Here is a 20704-nt window from a genome sequence, read left to right on the forward strand (position 1 = left end):
GGAAGTGTCCCACACGCAGGCTGCAGGGGCCCAACAAACTCCCTCTGGGTGGTGGAAGTTGCCGGGGGGGGGAGGGAGATTTTTGTACCTAGACCAGTACTTCAGGATATTCTCCAATCCCTACATAAGGAGGGACATTTGGGATCAGGAGCTATGGTCGATTTGGTCACCCGGTCCCTTAGGGGATTAGGTGCACACATGGAAGCCCAAAGAATTGTAAATAACTGTTCCGTTTGTCAGCGAACCAACCAAAAGGGGTGCGGTCCCCCTGCCCCAATGGGAGGTCGGCCCTGGGCTGCCTATCCTTTTCAAAGGTGGCAGGTGGACTTTGCTGAAGTCCCCCCTTGTAGGGGTTATAAGTATTTGCTTGTCTTTGTTGATCAACTCACTGGATGGGTAGAGTGTTACCCTACACAACATTGTCAGGCACGAGCCGTGACCAAAGCCCTGTTACATGAAATACTTCCCCGCTTCCATCTCCCGGAGGTGATTGAGTCAGACCAGGGAAGTCATTTTATCTCCCAGGTGGTTCAGCAGGTGTCACGAGCCCTCGGGATCCAATGGAAATTGCATACACCCTGGAGACCACAAAGCTCGGGTCAAGTGGAAAGAATGAATAGAACTCTCAAGGACACTCTCACAAAACTGTATATAGAATCTGGTTTAAAGTGGCCTGACGCTCTACCGCTCGCCCTTACTCGCATTCGGAGGGCCCCACGTAAGGGTCTGAAACTTTCACCCTTCGAACTGGTCTTTGGGTTCCCTCCCCGAGTACTCATCCCCGGCTACCGAGAGGATGTAAACTGGGAAGTGGGGAATGACTCTTTGTGGAAACAGGTTTCTGCGCTACAATCTGTTTTATTACAGTTACATCGATACGCAGCACCTTTCCAGACCCTTCCCTTGGAGCAACCCGTGCACTCCTTCCGGATCGGTGATCAGGTCCTTGTCAAAAAGTGGAAGCGTGATCCCCTCACGCCACGGTGGGACGGTCCGCATACTGTATCGCTCATCAGCCAGGCCGCCGTTAAGGTCCTTGGGAGCGACAAGTGACGCACCATACTCGAGTAAAGCAGTTCCTGAACCCTGACCCAGAGGACAACCTAACTGAAGAAGACATCAGCCCTCTGTCCTTTCTGGCTCTGGAAGCCCGGAGTGACACAGGCGAAGACTCCACCTGGGAGTACCAAGGACTAGAGGGACTAAAAGGACTGTTTAAAAGACAAAAACAATGAGACCATCCTTTGTATTTCTGTTATGTATTTTCAGTTATTCATATGGCTGGGAAAATAGGTTTATGCAACTAGGGGAAATAATAGCAGATTCCTTTAATCTTACTAATTGCTGGGTATGTGGCTGTCCGGGAGAATTGAATGAATGGCCCTGGGTAGCTCAGCCGGTACAACCCAAGTGGTGGCTAAGTAGCTTAAGCATAGTACATAAGGGAACGGGAAGGTGGACTGAGGATCACGGCCCTTGGCGACTCTATTCTGCTGGAGTAGGTGTCTTTTGCCTTAATCGAACAAGACATGAGGGAAGGTATATGGGGGAAAGTAAGTGTGAATGGACTTTATCTCTGGGGTTTGATTGTTGGGATCCCTACTGTCGCCCATATGACTGTTTTAGGTACCAAGGACGATGGAACCTTACCCATGTAAAGCTAACTAACAATAGCTGGGTAAAATGTTCCTACTGGAATCACAGGGGCGATGGTTGTAAAGCAGTAGGATTGGATGGGTACTTTGATGCCCTCTTTCTAAGTTGCCAGTGAGATAACACCACTAACAAGCACCATGTGGTACGGTGGTATCAGTGGGCATGGCAACACCTTAATGGAACCCGAGTTACCCATTTTCGACAATTTTGGGCTAGTACCAATAGCCCAAGATTTGGTTGTAATTGTGTGTGGAAGGCAGGGGCTGGGGCATGGAAATGTGACTATTGTAGCCCAAATGTAGACAAATTTCTAGGGGGACCTATAGAATCAGGTAACGCTTTATATTATGAGGAGCCGGGCCCCGCCGATTCCCCTGAGACCTGGGATGGCCCCTTTGCCAATGGAATCTGGGCCTTAAAAGGCCACTATTGGATCTGTGGATCTATGCTTATCGTAGATTGCCTCCAAACTGGTCGGGAATATGTTACGTAGGATATATTAGGCCTCTATTCTTTTTATTACCTCAAGCCCACGGAAATAAATTGGGAGTTAAAGTTTATGATGATTTAGTTAGAGAAAAACGGTTTTTGGATTTCACTTTAACTGCCGGAAGTTCCCAAAATTGGGGAGCTCAAGAATGGCCCCCTGAAAGAATCATCAAACATTATGGACCGGCCACCTGGAATCCCAGTGAGCTTGTAACCGGGGCCAGGGAACCAATTTATAATTTAAATCGAATTATTAGGCTACAGGCTATCTTGGAAATATTAACCAACCAAACAGCTGCAGCACTGGACCTCTTGGCCGATCAATCAACTCAAATGAGACACGCAATTCTCCAGCACCACATAGCTCTTGACTATTTGCTAGCAGAGGAAGGGGGACTCTGTGCAAAACTTAATGAGTCTAACTGCTGCTTACAAATAGACGATAATGGCCAGGCAGTAAAACAGTTAACTAAGGAAATGAGGAAAATAGCCCATGTCCCAGTACAGACCTGGGGCGGTTGGGACACAGATTGGTTTATCTCCTGGCTACCACAATGGGGATGGTTACGAAAAGGTTTCCTCCTTTTTATACTCTTTATCACCATCCTATTAACAGTTGCTTGCTTCACCCCGTGCTTAATTGCAGTGGTTCGAAAACTGGCTGGTCAAGTTACATATCAACAAATGATGATATTATACAAGCCGGAAGGATCTGAGGTGCAAGGCTCATAAGCTCTTAAAATGTTTTTAAGGGGAGGAAACTTGATGGAAAAGGCCTAAGAATTAAAAGGCCTTAAATTCCGGCTTCTGCTTCTAGCTAAAGGATGGGCCTAGGGATTTGAATGATAAACGGGACCTGAGAATCAAGGACAGGACATGCATTTAATCTTATATTTAACCATGTCAGCTATTTGCTAATTGGCCCGCTTGGCACGTAAATATATGCAGCTGTTTTCTCACGTATCCCCAAAGACATTTAATGCCAGGGGTCAAGGCATGTACCTTACTCTCCCTTCAAAATGACAAATGTATCCGCAACAGATGTCTCCTGTATCCCCCTCCCCAAAATAATACATGTATTCTGTGTAACCTGTTATCTATAGGTCAGCATAATTACGTAAACAGGATGAGAACTAAAGTTGGTTGTTGCTGATTATAAAAGGGGCCTATGTCGCCCATGTAAGTTAAGGTGTGTTTTTCTTCTCTGGCACTAGCCGAGGAGAAGCACCCGCTCAGCTGAACGAGAATAAAGGTGTGGTACCCGTCTTCTTGTCCTCGTGCCTCCTTGGTGTAATTAGGTAAGCTCCAGGGGGAAACGGGCCCTATTTGGCCAACAATGTGGAAAGCAAAGATGGGAATAATGATATTGACACATTGTAGACACTCAGCTATGCAAATACAAAGGCTGTTAGAAGAAACTCCACACCTATTTGCTGCGTGCATGTTAGAAGGCAGCAAAGCTGGGAGGTAGGTTTGCTTAGACACAAGGCTGGTTGCACCGTCCCCTCTGAGTAGAAACTATCAGCAGCTAAACTCCCCTCTGCGATGATGCTTACAAAACACTTGACAGTGGCTGGGTAGCTGGTGGGCTGAGACCATTGTCCATTTTGCTGACCAGTATTGTCTGCCTGTGCTCCCCCATCTGTCTGCTGGTTTCCTCCTGTTGTTTCTTGTCGCAGACTGTAGAATCTTTGGGGCCAGACACAATGGGGTCCTGGTCCATGTCGTGTGGGGCTCCTAGGTGCTACCACAGTACTGTAACCCAAACACCCCAAAGGTTCTGCTTCTGAGCAGCAACCCTTCCTGAAGGCTCTGAATCAGAGATTGACAGGAGGTTACTAATCCCTTGCAGGCCCCCTCCTCACCCACCTGTCAGAGTTTGCTCAGGAAGAAAGCCACCCACCCTGCTGTTTGAATGTAAACCTTCCTTCAATTATTAGGGGAGGATGTAAAGGGAGGAAGGGAAGGAGGGGAATAACAATAGAGCCTTCACCTAACATACACACACAGAGGCAAGCACAGGGAGGTGGTAATTGGAAACCTTCTGCCTTAACTTCACCACAGGTGAGGCTGCTGGATGATTGATTCCCAGCTGAGCTGGATCAGAGGCCTCCTCTGACAAGGACCTGATGACGGAGATCAGGTGAGTGTCTCTGACACTAGTTTCCCACCCTAACTCCTTTGCGCTGTCATGGCTGAAAGTAGGAGCCTAGCTCTGTGTGTCTGCGAGTGTGCTCCCCATCAGAACAACAAACCCCGACAACAGCGCACTCACTGGTGTCAGCAGCTGCCACAGGCTGACAGCTCGGCCCTGCTGTTAGGGGGAGAGAGATCCTGACTGCTGCTGTACTTCAAGTCACAGCTCAGTAGGCAGCAACCTTCTCACTAGCCTGAGAAAGGGCCTCCTCCCTGCCCCACTGGCTTCCCTATTTACCCTAGTTCCCCAGGCAACTCCTTTCTTTGCTCCCCGTCCTGTGTCTTTTGCAGGGAACTGAAACTTCACAAAACCTATATTCATGGACAATCTCAGGACCCATAAACACATGACAACCATCACATAATAAAAACCTATACATAACCCTTATTAATTACCTACATGCATCCGACATGGAGGTGTCCCAGACATGCACAATTTAACTAAGGGGCCTTGTTCTTTACAGTACAGGTAGCTAATAATAATTAAAGAAGCAGCGGCAGGATGTGCCGTGGTCTGAACTAGTCAGGGGACCTAGAATCATTTGCAACACGAATGTCATTGTTACACAGGTGGGAAAAGTGACTTGCTTCAGAGGGAGTTCTTAGTGTGTCCAGGGAAGGGAAAGGATCTCCCATTCTCTCCACATCTCCAGTCTCCTGCTTTTTTACTGCCACCAGTGAACTTTATAGTGTCTCATGGACTTTCATTCTGTTGAATGAAGTCATGTATGGCCTCAGCCTCAGTGGTCTGGGAGCTCTGCTGGAATTCTCCTGCCACCTCTTCCAACCTTTTTTTCAGTTGTTTCCTCTCCAGGTAGTTGTCTGGAATGGCGAAACCTGCTTTGTACATCTGAGCTGCCTCCCACCGTGACTTCTGCTTGTAGAAGAGGAAATCCCCCCAGTGAAGGTAGACTGCCTGCTGACACCTCTTGCTGAGGCTGGGCATTTCACTCATGAGATTGAGATAAATCTCTTCCTGGTAGCGAGGTGTATTTTCTCCATACATTTCAGCTAAAGCCAGCTTTGAAAATACAGACACTGGATCTTTCTGCACAGCCTTTTTGAAGGCCTCAGTAGCTGCTGCCACTATTTCTTCTCTTCTGCCTGATTTGGCTGCCTCCAGTTGTTTCTTGTAGCAGACGCCAAGGTCATAATGAAGGAGATGATAATTGGGGTTCAGAGATATTGCTCGCTGTAGGATAGCAATTGCTTGTTGTGGGAATTCTAGCTGAAAGAACTTGGCTGCATTTCTCAGGACCTCAGGGTCCAGGCTATTCTGGACAACATCTTCTAAAAGGGCTTCGGCTTGCTGTCTGTCCACCTTCTTAAGGATCTTGGCTAAATACATCTTAGCTTCATAGTTTTGCTGCTGTTCGTGGATAATGGCGCCCAACTTCTCTCTGGCAGCATTCCAGAATACAGACTTGTATGAGTGAGTCCATGATGCGAAGGCTGCGATTGCCAACCCAGCGAGAAATTCCCCATTTGCTTTGTCTTCTCTTAATGCCATTTGGAAACACTCTGTGGCTTCTCTGCCATTGCGGAAGCCTGCTGCCAGGAGAGACCAGCCTTTCTGTGCATGTATCTCAGGGATCTGAGCTGCATATGGAGAGCGGCTCTTCAGGGAGCTGCAGATCTTTCTAACCTTGTCCAGGTAAAGCTCAACCAAATCATAGTGGGCCAAGTGATAATAGATCCAGGTGTAGTTTCCATAAATGACCAGGACCTGCCGGGGGAAGTTATCTGGGTGATCTCTTTGCAGAATCTTCTCGGCTTCTCTAAGGCTTTACAGAGCATCTTCATATTGCCCTTGCAGGTGGCAGAGATAAGCCTGCATGGCAAGGAGCGTAGGCTGGTTCTGGTAGTCATTGTGGGCAATCCTGAGAGCCAGAGTTTGGAGGATGTGAGCTGCATCTACCTTGTCTCTGATTTCAAAGTTCCAGGTGAAGTGGCACTGGAGGGCCTGCAGTTTCTCCTTCAGGGGCAGGGCACTGCAAAGAGAGGGGAAAATGAGACTCCATCTGGGCTGAATGAATTTCCACTGCACGCTACAATCATTTACACAAAGTCTATTTCACAACACTCTGACAGCGTACAGTGAGTGTAAATGTACAGGCCCCTTCACACTGCCAGGGTGCTGTGAATGGCCACAGGGTGTGTCTACCCTGCAGTGAGAGGTGTGATCACAGCATGGGCTGCCCTACCCGCACTAGCTGTAACTTAGTTACCACAGCTGAAAACAGCAGTGACGCATGGCAGCGTGGGATCCACGAGCCCATCTGCCCCCCAGATAAATATTCATGTTTCTAGCCTACATCCGAGGCTGTGTCACTCTCAGCTTCACTGCTCGTTTTAGTCCCACTAGCTAGATTCAAGCTAGCACGGGTATGCCTACCTGAGCTAGACACACCTGTGACTGCAGTGTAGCCTACCCTTAGTATCCATGGGAACGGGGCCCACTCTAGTCAGCAGGCAGGAGAGAAATGTAATGGAGAACTTCTGAGGAATGGCAAAATATAAATATTCTTTCTCCAGACATTTAATGGAGGCAATCGAGACCTGTTATACCCCTGTCCCTGCCGTGCATCCTGCGTGCAGATGTGGTTGCTCCATCTCAAAAAAGATATATTGGAATTGGAAAAGATTCAGAAAAACAACAAAATGATTAGGGGTCTGGAATGGCTTCCATGTGAGGAGAGATTAATAAAATGGGGACTTTCCAGCTTGGAAAAGCGACGACTAAGGGGGGATATGATAGAGGTCTATAAAATCATGGCTGGTATGGAGAAAGTAAATAAGGAAGTGTTATTTACTCCTTCTCATAACACAAGAACTAGGGGTCACCAAATGAAATTAATATCCAGCAGGTTTAAAACATAAGACCATAAGAACAGCCATATTGGGTCAGACCAAAGCTCCATCCAGCCCAGTATCCTGTCCTCTGACAGTGGCCCATGGCAGGTGCCCCAAAGGATTGAGTGATGGGGCAACATGCAAGTCTCGCTTTTCACAGCAGACTTACTAGCTCTCTATGAAAAGTGATACCTGTATGTTTGTTAATCTCACTTCTCACTTTCCATAGCCTCCCAGGTAGCTATGGGATGGGGCAACATGCAAGGTTACCATCAAGTGATTAATGTCCTGTCACTCAATCCCAGCTTCTGGCGAAGGAAACAAAAGCAAGTATTTCTTCACACAACGCACAGGCAACCTGTCGAAGTCCTTGTCAGAGGATGTTGTGACGGAGACACTACCAGGGTTCAAAAGAGAACTAGATAAATTCCTGGAGGACAGGTCCATCAATGGCTATTAGCCAGGATGGAAGGAATGGTGTCCCTAGCCTCTGTTTGCCAGAAGCTGGGAACGAGCGACAGAGGATGGATCACTTGATGATTCCCTGTTCTGTTCATCCCTTTGGGGCACCTGGCATTGGCCATTGTCAGAAGACAGGATACTGGGCTAGATAGACCTTTGGTGTGACCCAGTAGGGCCATTGTTATGTTCTTATTTCTTCATACAACGCACAGTAGACCTGTGAAACTCTTTGCCAGAGGATGGTGTGAATGCCAAGATTATGACAGGCTTAAAAAAAGAACTGGATACATTCATGAAAGACAAGTCCATCAATGGCTATAAGCCAGGATGGGCAGGGAGTGTATCTCTAGCTCAGGGGTTCTCAGAACAATTTTTTGGTGGCCTCAGAGTGCAGACATCAACTCTCACTGATGGCCACACTGACACTTTTTTCCTAAAATACTTAATTAACTTTAGGAAAAGCAATTAAACAGGCTGAGATTTACATTCAAATCATTGTAATTTATATTTGTAGAGTTTTTTGGCAGAGTCAATAACAAAAATAATGCTGCATCTCCCTTCATGCCCCCCCGCACACCATGCAGGGCTTAATGAGTCCTGGGGCTTGCTGTGAAAAGTGATGTTTGTATATTTGTTAATAACATATCATAGCTACCTGGGAGGCTATGGAAAGTGAGAAGTGAGATTAACAAACATACAGGTATCACTTTACATAGAGAGCTAGTAAGTCTGCTGTGAAAAGTGAGACTTGCATGATTGTTAATATCACTTTTCTCAGCAAGCCCTAGGACCCATTACGCCCTGGATGGGGGCGCTGAAAGAGGGAGGCAGCAGGGGCCAGAGGCAATGGTGGGATGGATGCGGGGCCAGGGAAGGCTGCAGGGTCCTGGTGGGGGTGGAGGGAGCAGATGGAGTTGGGGCTATGGGAGGCAGTGGGGGCCTGGGGTGATGGGGGTGATGGATTTGGGGCTGTGGGAGATAGTGGGAGCCCAGGGCAATAGATTTATAGATTCATAGACTTTAAGGCCAGAAGGGACCACTATGATCATCTAGTCTGACCTCCTGCACAACACAGGCCACAGAATCTCACCCACCCACTCCTGTAACAAACCCCTAACCTATGTCTGAGTTATTGAAGTCCTCAAATTGTGGTTTGAAGACCTCAAGCTGCAGAGAATCCTCCAGCAAGTGACCCTTGCCCCACGCTGCAGAGGAGGCAAAAAACTCCAGGGCCTCTGCCAATCTGCCCTGGAGGAAAATTCCTTCCTGACCCCAAATATGGCGATCAGCTAAACCATGAGCATGTGGGCAAGACTCACCAGCCAGCACCCAGGAAAGAATGCTCTGTAGTAACTCAGATCTCAACCCATCTAACATCCAATCACAGACCAGGGGGGTGGATACGGGGCTGTGGGAGGCAGTGGGGGCCTAGGGGATGTATTCGGGGCTGTGGGAGGCAGTGGGGGCCGGGGCAATAGGGGGGATGGATACAGAGCTGTGGGAGGCAGAAGGGGCCGGGGCAATGGTGGGATGGATGCAGGGCTGGAGGAGGCTGCAGGGTCCTGGGGAGGAGGGGAGGAGAGGATGGATACAGGACTGTGGGAGGTAGTGGGGGCTGGAGCAATAGGGGGGATGGATTCAGAGCTGTGGAAGGCAGTGGGGGCCCGAGGTGATGAGGGGGATGGATACAGGGCTGTGGGAGGCAGCGGGGGCCTGGGGCAATGGGGGGGATGGATTCGGGGCTGTGGGATGCAGTGGGGGCTGGGGTGATGGGGGTCAGAAATGATCCCCACTGTTGCGTGGCCAGAGCCAGGGCCTGGTGTCTGCTGCCATGTCGCCAAGGCTCAGTGTCTGAACCCGGGGCTGGGGACAGGGACTGCGTGGCCGGAGCCAGGGATCGGAGCCCGCGGGAGTGCAGCCGGAGCTGTGGGTCAGTGCCCAGGGTTATTGCCTGCTGCTGCTGCTGCCGCCTGGCTGGAGCTTGGAGCTAGGGGCTGGATCCCAGGGCTGTGTGGCTGCAGCCAGGAGTCAGCGCCTGCCATTGAGTGGCTGCAGCCAGCGCTCACTGCTGTGGGTCCAGGGATCGGCGCCTGCTGACCCAGAGCTGCGTGGCTGGAGCCCAGGGACAGAGCTGTGGGTCGGCGCCTGCTGCCCTGCAGCTGTGGGCAGGGGATCAGCACCAGGGGCTGGGGTCGCGTGGCTGGAGCCCAGGGCCAGCACCCGGCCAGAACTGGGGGCCAGAGGCAGACTGAGGCTTTGCCATCAGACCCAGGGGACAGTATCTGCTGCCCCATGGCCAGAGCTGGGGTTGGTGCCCAAAGCCCTGCGGTTGGAGTCTACTGCTATGTGGCTGGGGGTTGCCTGTGGCCAGCGCCTGCCCTGCATGGCTCGAGCCTGGGCCTGGAGCCAGGGGCCAGCACCTGTTGCCACGAGCTGAAACCAGGGGCCGGAGGCTGAAACCCTGGAGCTGGTGTGTGTGTGCGGGGGAGTCAGTACCTGCTGCCCTGTGGTTGGAGCCTGGGACAGCACAACCAGGTTTCTGACGTCCCACTGCTGGAGCCTGCAGCCCAACCCCCCACAGTGGGTCAAGAACTCACTTTGCTCCTGCAGCCTTGTGCCCCTCTTCTCTTCAGAGGCCACGCAGGGAGGTGCATCCAGGAGCAACAAGGGGGGATGGGGATGCATTGCCCCCCCGCCCCGGAAGCTGTCGTGGCCGCACAAAAATCCTCTGGTGGACGCATGCAGCCACAATGTCCGTACTGGAGAAATGTTGCCCTAGCCTGTAGCCTCTGTTTGCCAGAAGCCGGGAATGGCCGATAGGGGATGGATCACTTGATGATTCCCTGTTCTGTTCATTCCCTCTGGAGCACCTGCCATTGGCCACTGTGGGAAGACAGGACACTGGGCTGGATGGACCTTTGGTCTGACCCAGTCTGGTCGTTCTCATGGACCTGCTCCCCGCCTCTCCCATCACCTGGCTCATAGCACAGAGGAGCTCTCCCTCTGTCACTTGCAGCGCTGGTCACTGGAGCTACTATCACTGTTCTGAAAATTGCTATTTTTCACCTGCTAGGCTCCTTTACACCATGCACCCGTCTGTACGTACACCGGGGGGAAACAGGACCAATCAAACCTCATATATGTTAGGATGCTGTAAAAGTGACCCAAACTAGCTGTTCTATACCCAGACTGTCCCTGTTCTCCCTCTGTCCCAGAGCTCTCCCAAGCCCCAGCTGACGAGGGGAGGGGATGACAGGTCTCCCAGTGTGCAGTTATGTATCTGCTGAACAGGGCCGTCCTTAGGATTTATGGGGCCCTATGCAGTATTATTAAACTGGTGCCCCTATGCCGGATGGCAGCCCAAGCTCACAGCCTGGTGGGGGAGGGGGAGGAGGGACCTGACAGCAAAGGATAATGAGATGCCCGGCCTGCCTCATGGTGGCGGAGAGTCACAGTTCCCCACAGAGACTTCCATGCCCTCTCCCTCATGCAGAATGGACATGAAGAAAGTACCTATTTAAAAGCACTAAAATTTGGGAATAAAAAATGTCAGTCACAGGTTTTTTGATATGCCCTGAAGTTTGTCAGAGATTTATTTGCAAAAACTTCATAGTAAGGGTGAGTCAGCTGTCCTGCTGAATACAACATTACATATAATGGAATACATGATGCAGCTCTTCTCTGATTTACATTTTCTTCATCAGTATTTCTAAGCTGAATTTATATTTTAAATGTACTCAAATCTTAAGCCAGCATTTCAGATTACTACATATTTAACTCACTGAAACAAAGACATTCTTTTAAATTAATCAGAGAGGTTTAGTGTGTTCATAACAATGTTCATTGCTTTTAGAAAAAGGGAACAGTAATTTACTTTGTGTGATCTCCATAACAAGAGACATGGTTATGAAATTTCACCAACTTTAAAAAAATATATTTCCAAAGATTTTAGGTATAACAAGGATTTTGTCTTACTAAGGTACTGATTTTGCTGGAGGGTTCTTTTAAAACTAGTTTGTCGGATAGTCAGAAGTAAAGAAAGGGAACTCTTTGTCCAGCTATCTGGAAGGGAAGGACTGTTGTCCCTTTAAGGGCTCTCTTCAGTGGGGAGTGGAGGGAGAGGTGGTGAAGGGATGGACAGAAAGGACAGGAAGACTTGGAAGCACTTTTTTTTTAACTATAGTAATTAAAATGTGTATTTTAGATAAGGGAGGTCTTTTGAAGGATTTATTTAAAAAACTATGTGTGAAGATCCACACATTTAAGGCTAAAGATGATTGTGCATCTAAAACTCTAAGCCAGCATTTTTTTAGAAATGTGATTTTATAATCTTCACCAGCTCACTAATGAAATATTTTTAAAGCAAATTTTAAACTAAGGTCCTGTAGACTGACATGTTCTGTGTAAATATTACATTAATGCACAACTGTTTTTGTCAGTAAAGTCAGAAACTGACAGTATAAAAATTTATTTGGGCATAAGCTTTCGTGGACATCTGATGAAATGGGTTCTAGTCCACAAAAGCTTATGCCCAAATAATTTGTTAGTCTTTGAGGTGACGCAAGGACTCGTCCTTGTTTTTGCTGATACAGACTAACAGGACTACCACTCTGAAACCTGTCAGTATATACCTTGGGGTTGGCAAATGCCTGTTAAATGGCTTTATTACCCCTTGAATGTCTCTTTAACAGTTTCAATGTTGTGCTAATAGGTCTGGCAGGCTGGAGGTTTTTTCACTTTTAACTACTAGATTCCCTCCTAAGGAAGACTCACCAGGCTAGAGCAGCCATCTGTGGGAGCCTGCAGGAAGGGTCAGACCAGGGATAGGAAAACAAGCGGTGGACACTAAGACCCAGTGGTGCCCCAAATTTTCAGGTGCCCTACGCAGCTGCCTGTGTTGCCTATGCCTAAGGACGGCCCTGCTGCTGAATGCGTGTTTGAAAGCGTTGGGCCAACGGAGGCTGCTGTGGAAATGCTCAGTGTCCTTGGCACCATTGAAAAATCCACGTCAGCTGGTGCTGCGGGATGTAAGGGAAATGGAACTGACAGCTGGCGAGAAGGGGGTGCTCCCCAGACAGCTACAGCAAGGTGAGCCTGCAGGAGAAGGGTGTGAACGGCTAACTCGTGTTAAATGACCGAGATCGCACTTTAGCCCAGCGAGTCACCAGCCTGGAGATTCAGCATGGATGCAAAATTATATGACATTGACCCCCACTCCCAGACCCAGAGGTATAAAAGCTGGAGATTTCCAGCCCCAGAAATGCGCAGAGAGGGGTGGGAAGGTGTCTGCATTTAGCCCTTGCTGGAAATGCCCCCTACCCCCCGCCCAGCGACCCCAATGCTCCTACCTCATTGTGATCAGCTGAGTCCCCAGCCCAGCCAGGGGAGGTGACGGCTCCTTTCACCGCACTGGTTTCCTTCCCGAGGCAGAAGTGCCCGGTTCTGGGAGAGACCCGAGTTCTGTCGGGGGCCAGAGCGGATTGTGTAGGCTGGGACCTCCCTGCTCCTTTATAGACAGCCTGGGCTGCGAGCTGGTGATCTCACTTGTCTGTCAGATGAATTTCAACAGAAAGGGAGAGTGAGCCGGAGAAAAGGAAACTGAAACTTAACTTTCAGTTCCACTTGTCATCTCCAGCTTCCACTCTGCCTGAATTGCCATCTGCAGATCCATGGGTGAGATGGGACTAGTTACGGGATGTGTGTGTGTGTGTGTGTCTACACACAGGTTTGCACACATACAATCCTGCCCTGGGTTTCCAAGCACACAGATGGGGTCACTCACCATTACCACACCCCAGTGCGCTCCCTGCTACGCACCCCACCAACACCACAGCCCTGTGCAGTGAACAGGTTGGCCGTGTCCCGGCCTCCGGCCAGCCCTTGTGCCCTTCCCTGCCACCTTGGGGTGTTCGTGTCGCCCGGGTGGGAACAGCCTGCGCTGCCCTGAATGCAGGGGCTGCAGTTGTGTTCAGAGGATGGGGCCCATAGCACAGAGGAGCTCTCCTTCAGCCACTTCAAGGTACCTGCACAGGGCAGTGGGCAGCCCGGCCTCGTGCTACACACGGGGACTGTGCGGCACAGTTGGCAGCCTGCCCCTTCCCCCTGCGTGGGGCCCTTAGCAGTGAGGAGCAGAGGGAAATGACTGAGGCAGGGCAATTAGGAAAATGTGAGTGCTTTGTACCTGCTCCCCCAGGTCTCCTCCTCCTCCCCGAACCCTCCCCCAGCTTTATCCGTGCAGGGGGCGATTTTCAAAAGTGCCCCGCTGATTTAGACGCCCAGGCCCCATTGGCTGCCAGCGTGATCCATGCTCCTCAATCACTTCGTCACTTTTGAAAATGCCTCCCCCGCATAAAAATGAAACCCTCTGAAGTGAGGAAATAATAGTCAGGTTCCCTGTGCAGCCTCGTCTCTGCCCTTTGCACCGGCACATGCTGGTGCACTCTTCAATTACGCAATCTTGTTCTATCTCTGTGGGGCCCTGCCTGGTTCACTGCGCTGTGCAGACATTGTAGGATAAATATAAAATTAAAGAATTAAAGTTACCTTAAGTTTGGTTAAAGAGATGTGTGTGTTGTAAAGAAAGGCCTTGACCTGCAAGTAGAAAGACCATGAAAATAATGAGTTATAAGGCAAGTAGGAATGAAGTAGGGAGAATACCTGGTTCAAGAGTAACTTATGTGATAAGACAGTGTTCTCAAGCAGGGGTATGCAGAGCCCTGGGGGTACTCAGAGATCTTCCAGGGGTTACATCTGCTCATCAAGAGATTTGTCTAGTTTTATAGCAGGTTACAGAAAAAGCACTAGTGAAGTCAGTACCAACTAAAATTTCACACAGACAATGACTTGCTTATACTGCTCTATCTACTATAAACTGAAATGCAAGTACGATATTAATATTCCAATTGATTTAGTTGATAATTCTATGGTAGAAATGAGAAAGACAGCAATTTGCCAGGAATACTGAATTGAGACACTTTGGTATTTTATGCCTGATTTTGTAAGCAAGTAGTTTTAAAGTGAGGTGAAACTTGGGGTACGCAAGACAAATCAGTCTCCTGAAAGGGACACAAAAGTCTGAAAAGGTGGAGAGCCCCTGACACAGGGGGATGTTTCTAAAAATAAGGCCTCTGACTGATAGGGGGTGGCTGTAAATGGTTTTAAATAAGACAAAAAGAAACTGTCTTAAAAAGCGGCAACACAAACTTTCCCACCACACATACTAGTGTTATCTTAACAATTCAGGCATTGTGAGCCCAGGTGGAATGGAAAATCTGTTGATCAGCAAGAAAGGGGGGTGGAAGGCCTTGGGAGAAAAGGAGGTTATAAAATGTATCTGGATTAAGACTGGAAATAAGGGTGAATTGTCTCAAACTGGTTTGAAGCCGAAGTCAGTAATTGGCAATGACAGTGACATTGTTTGTTAGTGGGATAAAAAGAGTTATGAATTGGAGGGTTCTTTGTGAGACTCTATCTGATCACGCTGGGACATGCCGGAATGAGAAAGTCATCCCCAGGTCCGGCCTGTTTGTAAATATACTGATCAGATGCTTATGAATACTTAGTTACTGTATTGGGGGCAGTGACTGCTTAGTTACAGGCTGTCAGGCGTATTTAGAGCAATTGTATAAAATACCATTTGGCCTTTGGACTAAATAAAGAGGTTTATAGTTAAATTAGTGTCTGGTGGTCTCCTGTATTAATGAATTCCAACACCTCCCCTCTGCCCAAGTCATGTTACCTATCAATGAGGCCCTGCTGGACCCTGCCAAAACCATCTGGCAAACCCCAGGAACAATACCACCCACATGCAAAAGAGCCAATAAAAAACACTACGTCCCTGCTAAGGAGTCTGCTAAGGAGTTTTTGTTTACTCATCCTGCACCCAATGCTCTGGTTGTGGAGGTGGTGAATGAATGGGGCAGACACCACCACAGGAAGGCATCTCCATAGGATAAGGGCCTGAAGTGTCTGGATGTATTCAACCGTTGGCCTTCCCCATTTGTGACACTTCAGGACACATTAGGACTTCAAACTATCATGTTCTCATGGCTAAGTACAGCCCCACCCAAATTAAGCCAAATGTACCCCCTTTATTGAGCATCTGCCAGCAGAACAGTGTGAACAATTTCAGACCATTATTAATGAGGGCCAGTTGCTAGCTAAAACATCCCTGCAGGCCTCTTTGGATGCAGATCACATTGTGGGTTATACTGCCTTTACAGAATCTCCATGGCTCCAGTTGTCTGAGTTTCCAAGGCAGGTCCGAAACATGTTTGAGGACCTCCCCTTCGATGGTCCCCAACTGTTTGCTGCATCCATGGTTGAATCTTTGCGAACCTTAAAGAATTCCAAACAAGCAAAAGTTTAGCAGATCTCAGACAGCGAAGAGGTCTCCGCGCCTCTGGTTTCAGGTTTCCAGCGACCCTCTGAAGTACCAGAAAGAAATCAAGGCTCAGAGGAAGAGAGCATCCACTTCTGCTACTCAGCTTTGGAAGTCTTCTATATGACAGTTTTTTGACAGGCTTGACAACTCATAACTACCCCACATCGTAACAAAGCTGCATCTACATCATCCTACTCTCTTCCATCCCTGCAGAGACTTCCACTCCCATTTTCAATACCCATGGAGCAGATTACATCAGATAAATGGGTGTTGGAAGTTATAAGATGAGGGTACTCCACCCATTTTACATCCCTCCACCCCCCACCTCCTTTCCTGTCAATCTTCAGGGACCACAAACATCTGCTGAAACAAGAGATCAACTTCCTTGTGTGTACAGGGTCATAGGATCAGTTCCAGACCAACTCAGAGGGAATGGATTTTACTCCAACGTTTTCCTGCCCTAAAAAAGAATTGTGTGTGTGTGTGTGAACCAATTTCAGATATAAGACTTGTAGGCTACTTTGTGAAATCACGAAAAAGAAAAATCAGGATGGTGACTCTCACAGCCACAATTCTAATATTGGAACCAGGGGATTGGTTTTCAGCCACCACCCTTCAGGACACCTATTTTTATGACACAATTCACTCATCCTACAAGAGCTTTCTTTGATTTTCATTATGCCTGGATCACTTTCAGTACTGGTATATCCTTTCTTCCTTTCCTCTGTCCAGATGGTATTCTCAAAAGTACCAGCAGTGGTGGCAGCATATCTTCCTCATGGAGTAATAACTGTATTTCGAAATCTCAGGTGGCTTCTGAAGGGTTGATCTTTACATGAAGTTCTCTATGCAACAAAGACACTAATGTCCCTCTTCCTCAGTTTGGATCTACAACTCAACTTCAGAAAATCCACTCTGAGCCCTGTGCAAAGGATAAAGGTCACAGGAACTTCTAAAGAAACAGTATCAGCCCAGAGCTTACCTTCCTATAGACAGATTCACAACATTAACAAACCACACCTCAGTGATGAAGATCAGCCTACAGATATCAACAACAAATTGCTTTTTACTACTCAGACACCTCCTGGTGCGGGGCACGAGGAGATGTAGGGTGCCTGAGCAGGTTGAATGGGCACTACCGCTGAAAATCTCCTATCAAAGGCGTGTGAAGTGTAAGCGGATGAGAAGTGGCGCGCCCGTCGGGACACACATCTCAAAGAACCCGAATAACAGCATGGGGGTGAGGAACATCTCTGTCATGATCCTAAGGGAAGGAAGGAGGGAGAGCAGCAGCATAAAGACAATAGGCTTAAAAAAGCCAACTTCAGCCAATTCAGGGAATCTTTTGCCTACATCCTTTGCCCTCAGATGTTTCGGAGGGATCTTCCCATCATAGAGGGGCAAGGGGGGAACTGCCAACATCCTACAGCCACACCTAGAGCAATTTATTTAAAGGGGATGCAAAGCTGTTGCTTTTTGTTGGTGGGTATTAGTGCCTGAGGCCTGGGTGTGCGAGGGTTAACGGGCCCTGACCAGCTCCCAGCTGAGAGCCCCTTGCTGGAGATGCACAAAAGGCTCCTTAAAGGCACAAATCCCATCATGTCCCGTGTGCTCCCCAGCCCCGGTCACGCGAGGCTCTCAGAGCAGCTTGATGCCCTGCTGGCTGGGCACAGTCGCCCCAGTGAGGCAGGCTGGCAGCGGGTGTAGCTGACCATGGTCTGCTGCATTTCCCAGCCCGGCTCTTTCTGTTTCCTCACAGTCACTTTAAGTTTCATTTCTCTGAGTTTCATCTTTCTGATCCACTGCAAGAAGAGCTGGCAGGTGCCCAGGGAGGGGAGGAGGAGCAGCAGGAGAGACGTCACTCTCTCTCTGCCTGAGAATGCCCTTCCCCTGCCGCCTTCCACTGTGCTGGGGCTGATTGTGGGTCCAGGCAACTCTGCAGGGAGTGTAGGGTGGGGGCTGCAGCTTCCCATCTCGTGCCCTGGTCTCCGCGCTTGTTCCCTGCAGGGTTGAGTCACTGAGCTGCTTACCAGCTAGGAGGGAGCTGTGTTCCCACAGGCTGATTAGCCATCCTGCCCCCATTCCTGTTATTAACTACCATTCATTACCTTATGGGAGGCAGCGCCTAGAGACCCTCCCCAGATCGGGACTGCATGGTGCTCAGTTCTGCACAGACCCAGGAAGTGACAGTGTCAGCCCCCAAGAGCCCACTGTCCAAGCAGACCAGATGTAACAGGGGGATGAGACAAGCCGTGTGCAGAGAAGTGGTCTCTGCTCACACTCATTGTCTGGGGAAGGAGGGGCACGGCACCAAGGATGTATACATGGGAATAGCACGAGCGTGTAGGGACGAAATCAGGAAAGCCAAGGCAAAGAATGAGTTACAACTGGCAAGAGACAAGAAGAATGGGCTCCTAAACATATCAGACAAAAAAGAAAGATCAGGGACAGTGCGGGCAGGGACAGCAGGTTTGTATAATTTTTGGTGGTGCCCAGAACAGGTCCAAGTTGCCCCCCTCCCCAACACAGCTCCCTAAGGGTCTGGGAGGAAGTTTGGATGCAGGAGAGGGGAAGGGTCGGGCTCTGGGAGGGCATTTGAGTGTGGGCTCTGGGCTGGGGCAGGGGGTTGGGTGCTGGGGGCAGGCTCGGAGAGGGAGTTGGGATGCAGGGTCTGGGCTGAGGCAGCAGGAGGGGATGCAGGGGGCAGGCTTGGGGAGGGAGTTGGGGTGTAGTTTCTGGGCTGGGGCAGGAGGAGGGGTTGTGGGGGCACCCTCTGGAAGGGAGTTGGGGTGCAGGCTGGGGCAGGGGGTTGGGGTACAGAAGGGGGTAGAGGGCTCTGGAATGAAGTTAGGGTATGGGGAATGGGCTGGGGAAGGAGGATGGGGTTCAGGAGAGGGTGTGGGAGGCAGGATCTGGGAGGGGATTGCGGTGTAGTGTCTGGGCTGGGGCAGAAGGAGGGGTTGTGGGGGCAGGCTCTGGGAGGAAGTTGGGGTGCTGGGTCTGTGCTGGGGCAGGCAGTTGGGGTGCAGGGGATGGACTCTGGGAAGGAGTTTAGGTGCAGGAGAGGAGAAGGGTTGGGCTCTGGAAGGGCATTTGGGTGTGAACTCTGGGCTGAGGCTGAGGGCTGGGGTGCGGGGTGAGGGGCTTGGGTCCAGACAGGCTGCCCTGGGGCTAGGATCAGAGAGGAGTGCTCCCCCCAACCCTCTCCCCTCTGGCAGCAGCAAGCTCTGGGGGAGGGATCCCCCATTTCCTCCCCTGGCAACACAGTCACCCTGCACCACTGTCACTGCATATGCTCCTAGGGCCCCTCTCAAGTCCAGGAAGCCCCGTCGCCTCCCCTGCAGTAGGTGCCAGGGGGGTCGGCCATCACATGTGGCCTCCTCCCCTGCTGCTGCCCCTCACCGTAGCCTCACGGGGGATGGGGCTGCCCCTTGCCCAGCAGGATCACAGGGTTGGACACTCCTCGAAGCTCCAGCAGCTGCTCAGGTGAGTGAGATCCAGATGTCTCCTGGCCAGAAGCCCCCTGGGAAGCCATGAAAGCAGTTACCCCCCTTTCCAGATGAGCAGGGGGCAGCCATGTAAAGCGTGTGATGCATGATGAACTTTCCGTTTTTGTTTCTCTGATCCCACTGGATCCATTCATCCACCCCCCATGCTGTCTTTCTGCTTTCATTACCCTGAAATAAGGAGACAGCAAAGGAAGTTGAGAAAAGCCTATTTTTTCTTTCTTGACAGTTATTAAAAGAAGGTGAGTTATTCAAAGACCCATCTCACCACGTGGCTGTAAACGTGCATAGGACAAAATAAATTCATTCAAACCAACCTGGCGCGTTTTGCATTAACTGTTAATGTGAATTTCAGATTTCCATGCTACCAGCACAACAAGGAGAGTGATGGAAATTCTCCGAAGGCAGGCCAAGAAACTGGAGTCTGTGAGGCAGCTGACAGCAGGTTAGAGTGGGTGACGGGGCCTGTACCCCGTAACAACAGAACCAAATTCACATGGTGAGTGAGTCCCACAGGAGGGGTGACTATCCCATGTGTAACCAGCCAGCTTAGGATGGGTTCTGCTGTTAAATCACATTTACATAGCCCCTAATACACTAGTACACCCGATTCCCCCGGAGAGGGGGAAATCCACCAACTGCTTTGTCTTCTAAGGCAGCAAATGCAGCCTGTGTCTGGACAGCTAGGTGCCACGTGGTGAGTTCTGCTATTTGGTCTCCTCTCACCAGAAAACTGGGGCAGAGTGTGTCCAATACGGCAAGAAGGAGGGAGCCAGACACACTAAGATGGAATTCCAAGAACTGGTAAAAATACTTTTAAAATCTCTTTTCTTTATTAACATTCACCTAAGGATAAGACGTATAGACATCAATCTCATTTGATGGGCTGAGAAATTAGTTGCCCCCTGGAAATAGGGAGTTATGTGTATGGATTCATACAAACCTGAGCTGTCCGGCCCTGGCTCTTCTGTCAGAAAGTGCCAATAGCCCTGGTTTGCCTGGGACAATCGGGTCTTTAACATCCCACCCTGGGTAACTGCAGTTCCAGGCAATATTCAGTGACCATTGGTAGCTATTCTGCCCAGAGCCTCAAGGGCTGGCTTTCCCACTCCTTCTGTTTCTACCTACTGAGTCTGCAGCCCCAAATTATATGATGTGA

The 20704-nt window shown here is 49.7% G+C and overlaps 1 protein-coding gene and 1 long non-coding RNA gene across 2 annotated transcripts; one reads left to right on the top strand and one right to left on the bottom strand.

The window, feature by feature from the left end:
• Nucleotides 1-4637: 4637 nt before the first annotated feature.
• On the bottom strand, nucleotides 4638-13221 carry LOC115635040 (interferon-induced protein with tetratricopeptide repeats 2-like). Its single transcript, XM_030533284.1, has 2 exons — nucleotides 13005-13221; nucleotides 4638-6332 (listed from the first exon to the last, which is right to left on the bottom strand). The coding sequence occupies exon 2, from the start codon at nucleotides 5849-5851 to the stop codon at nucleotides 5036-5038; it is 816 nt and encodes a 271-aa protein (XP_030389144.1). The 5' UTR covers nucleotides 5852-6332; nucleotides 13005-13221; the 3' UTR covers nucleotides 4638-5035.
• Nucleotides 12546-20344, top strand: LOC115635091. The gene is made up of 4 exons (XR_003996530.1): nucleotides 12546-12744; nucleotides 15879-17279; nucleotides 19901-20044; nucleotides 20275-20344. It is a non-coding gene; the product is annotated as an uncharacterized LOC115635091 (long non-coding RNA).
• Nucleotides 20345-20704: the final 360 nt, after the last annotated feature.

The sequence above is a fragment of the Gopherus evgoodei genome, chromosome 1, assembly GCF_007399415.2.
Source record: "Gopherus evgoodei ecotype Sinaloan lineage chromosome 1, rGopEvg1_v1.p, whole genome shotgun sequence".
NCBI lineage: Eukaryota > Metazoa > Chordata > Testudines > Testudinidae > Gopherus > Gopherus evgoodei.

Bases quoted from the DNA above. Each gene is read 5' to 3' on its own strand.
- LOC115635040 (XM_030533284.1), bottom strand. From the start codon at position 5,851: ATGGCATTAAGAGAAGACAAAGCAAATGGGGAATTTCTCGCTGGGTTG.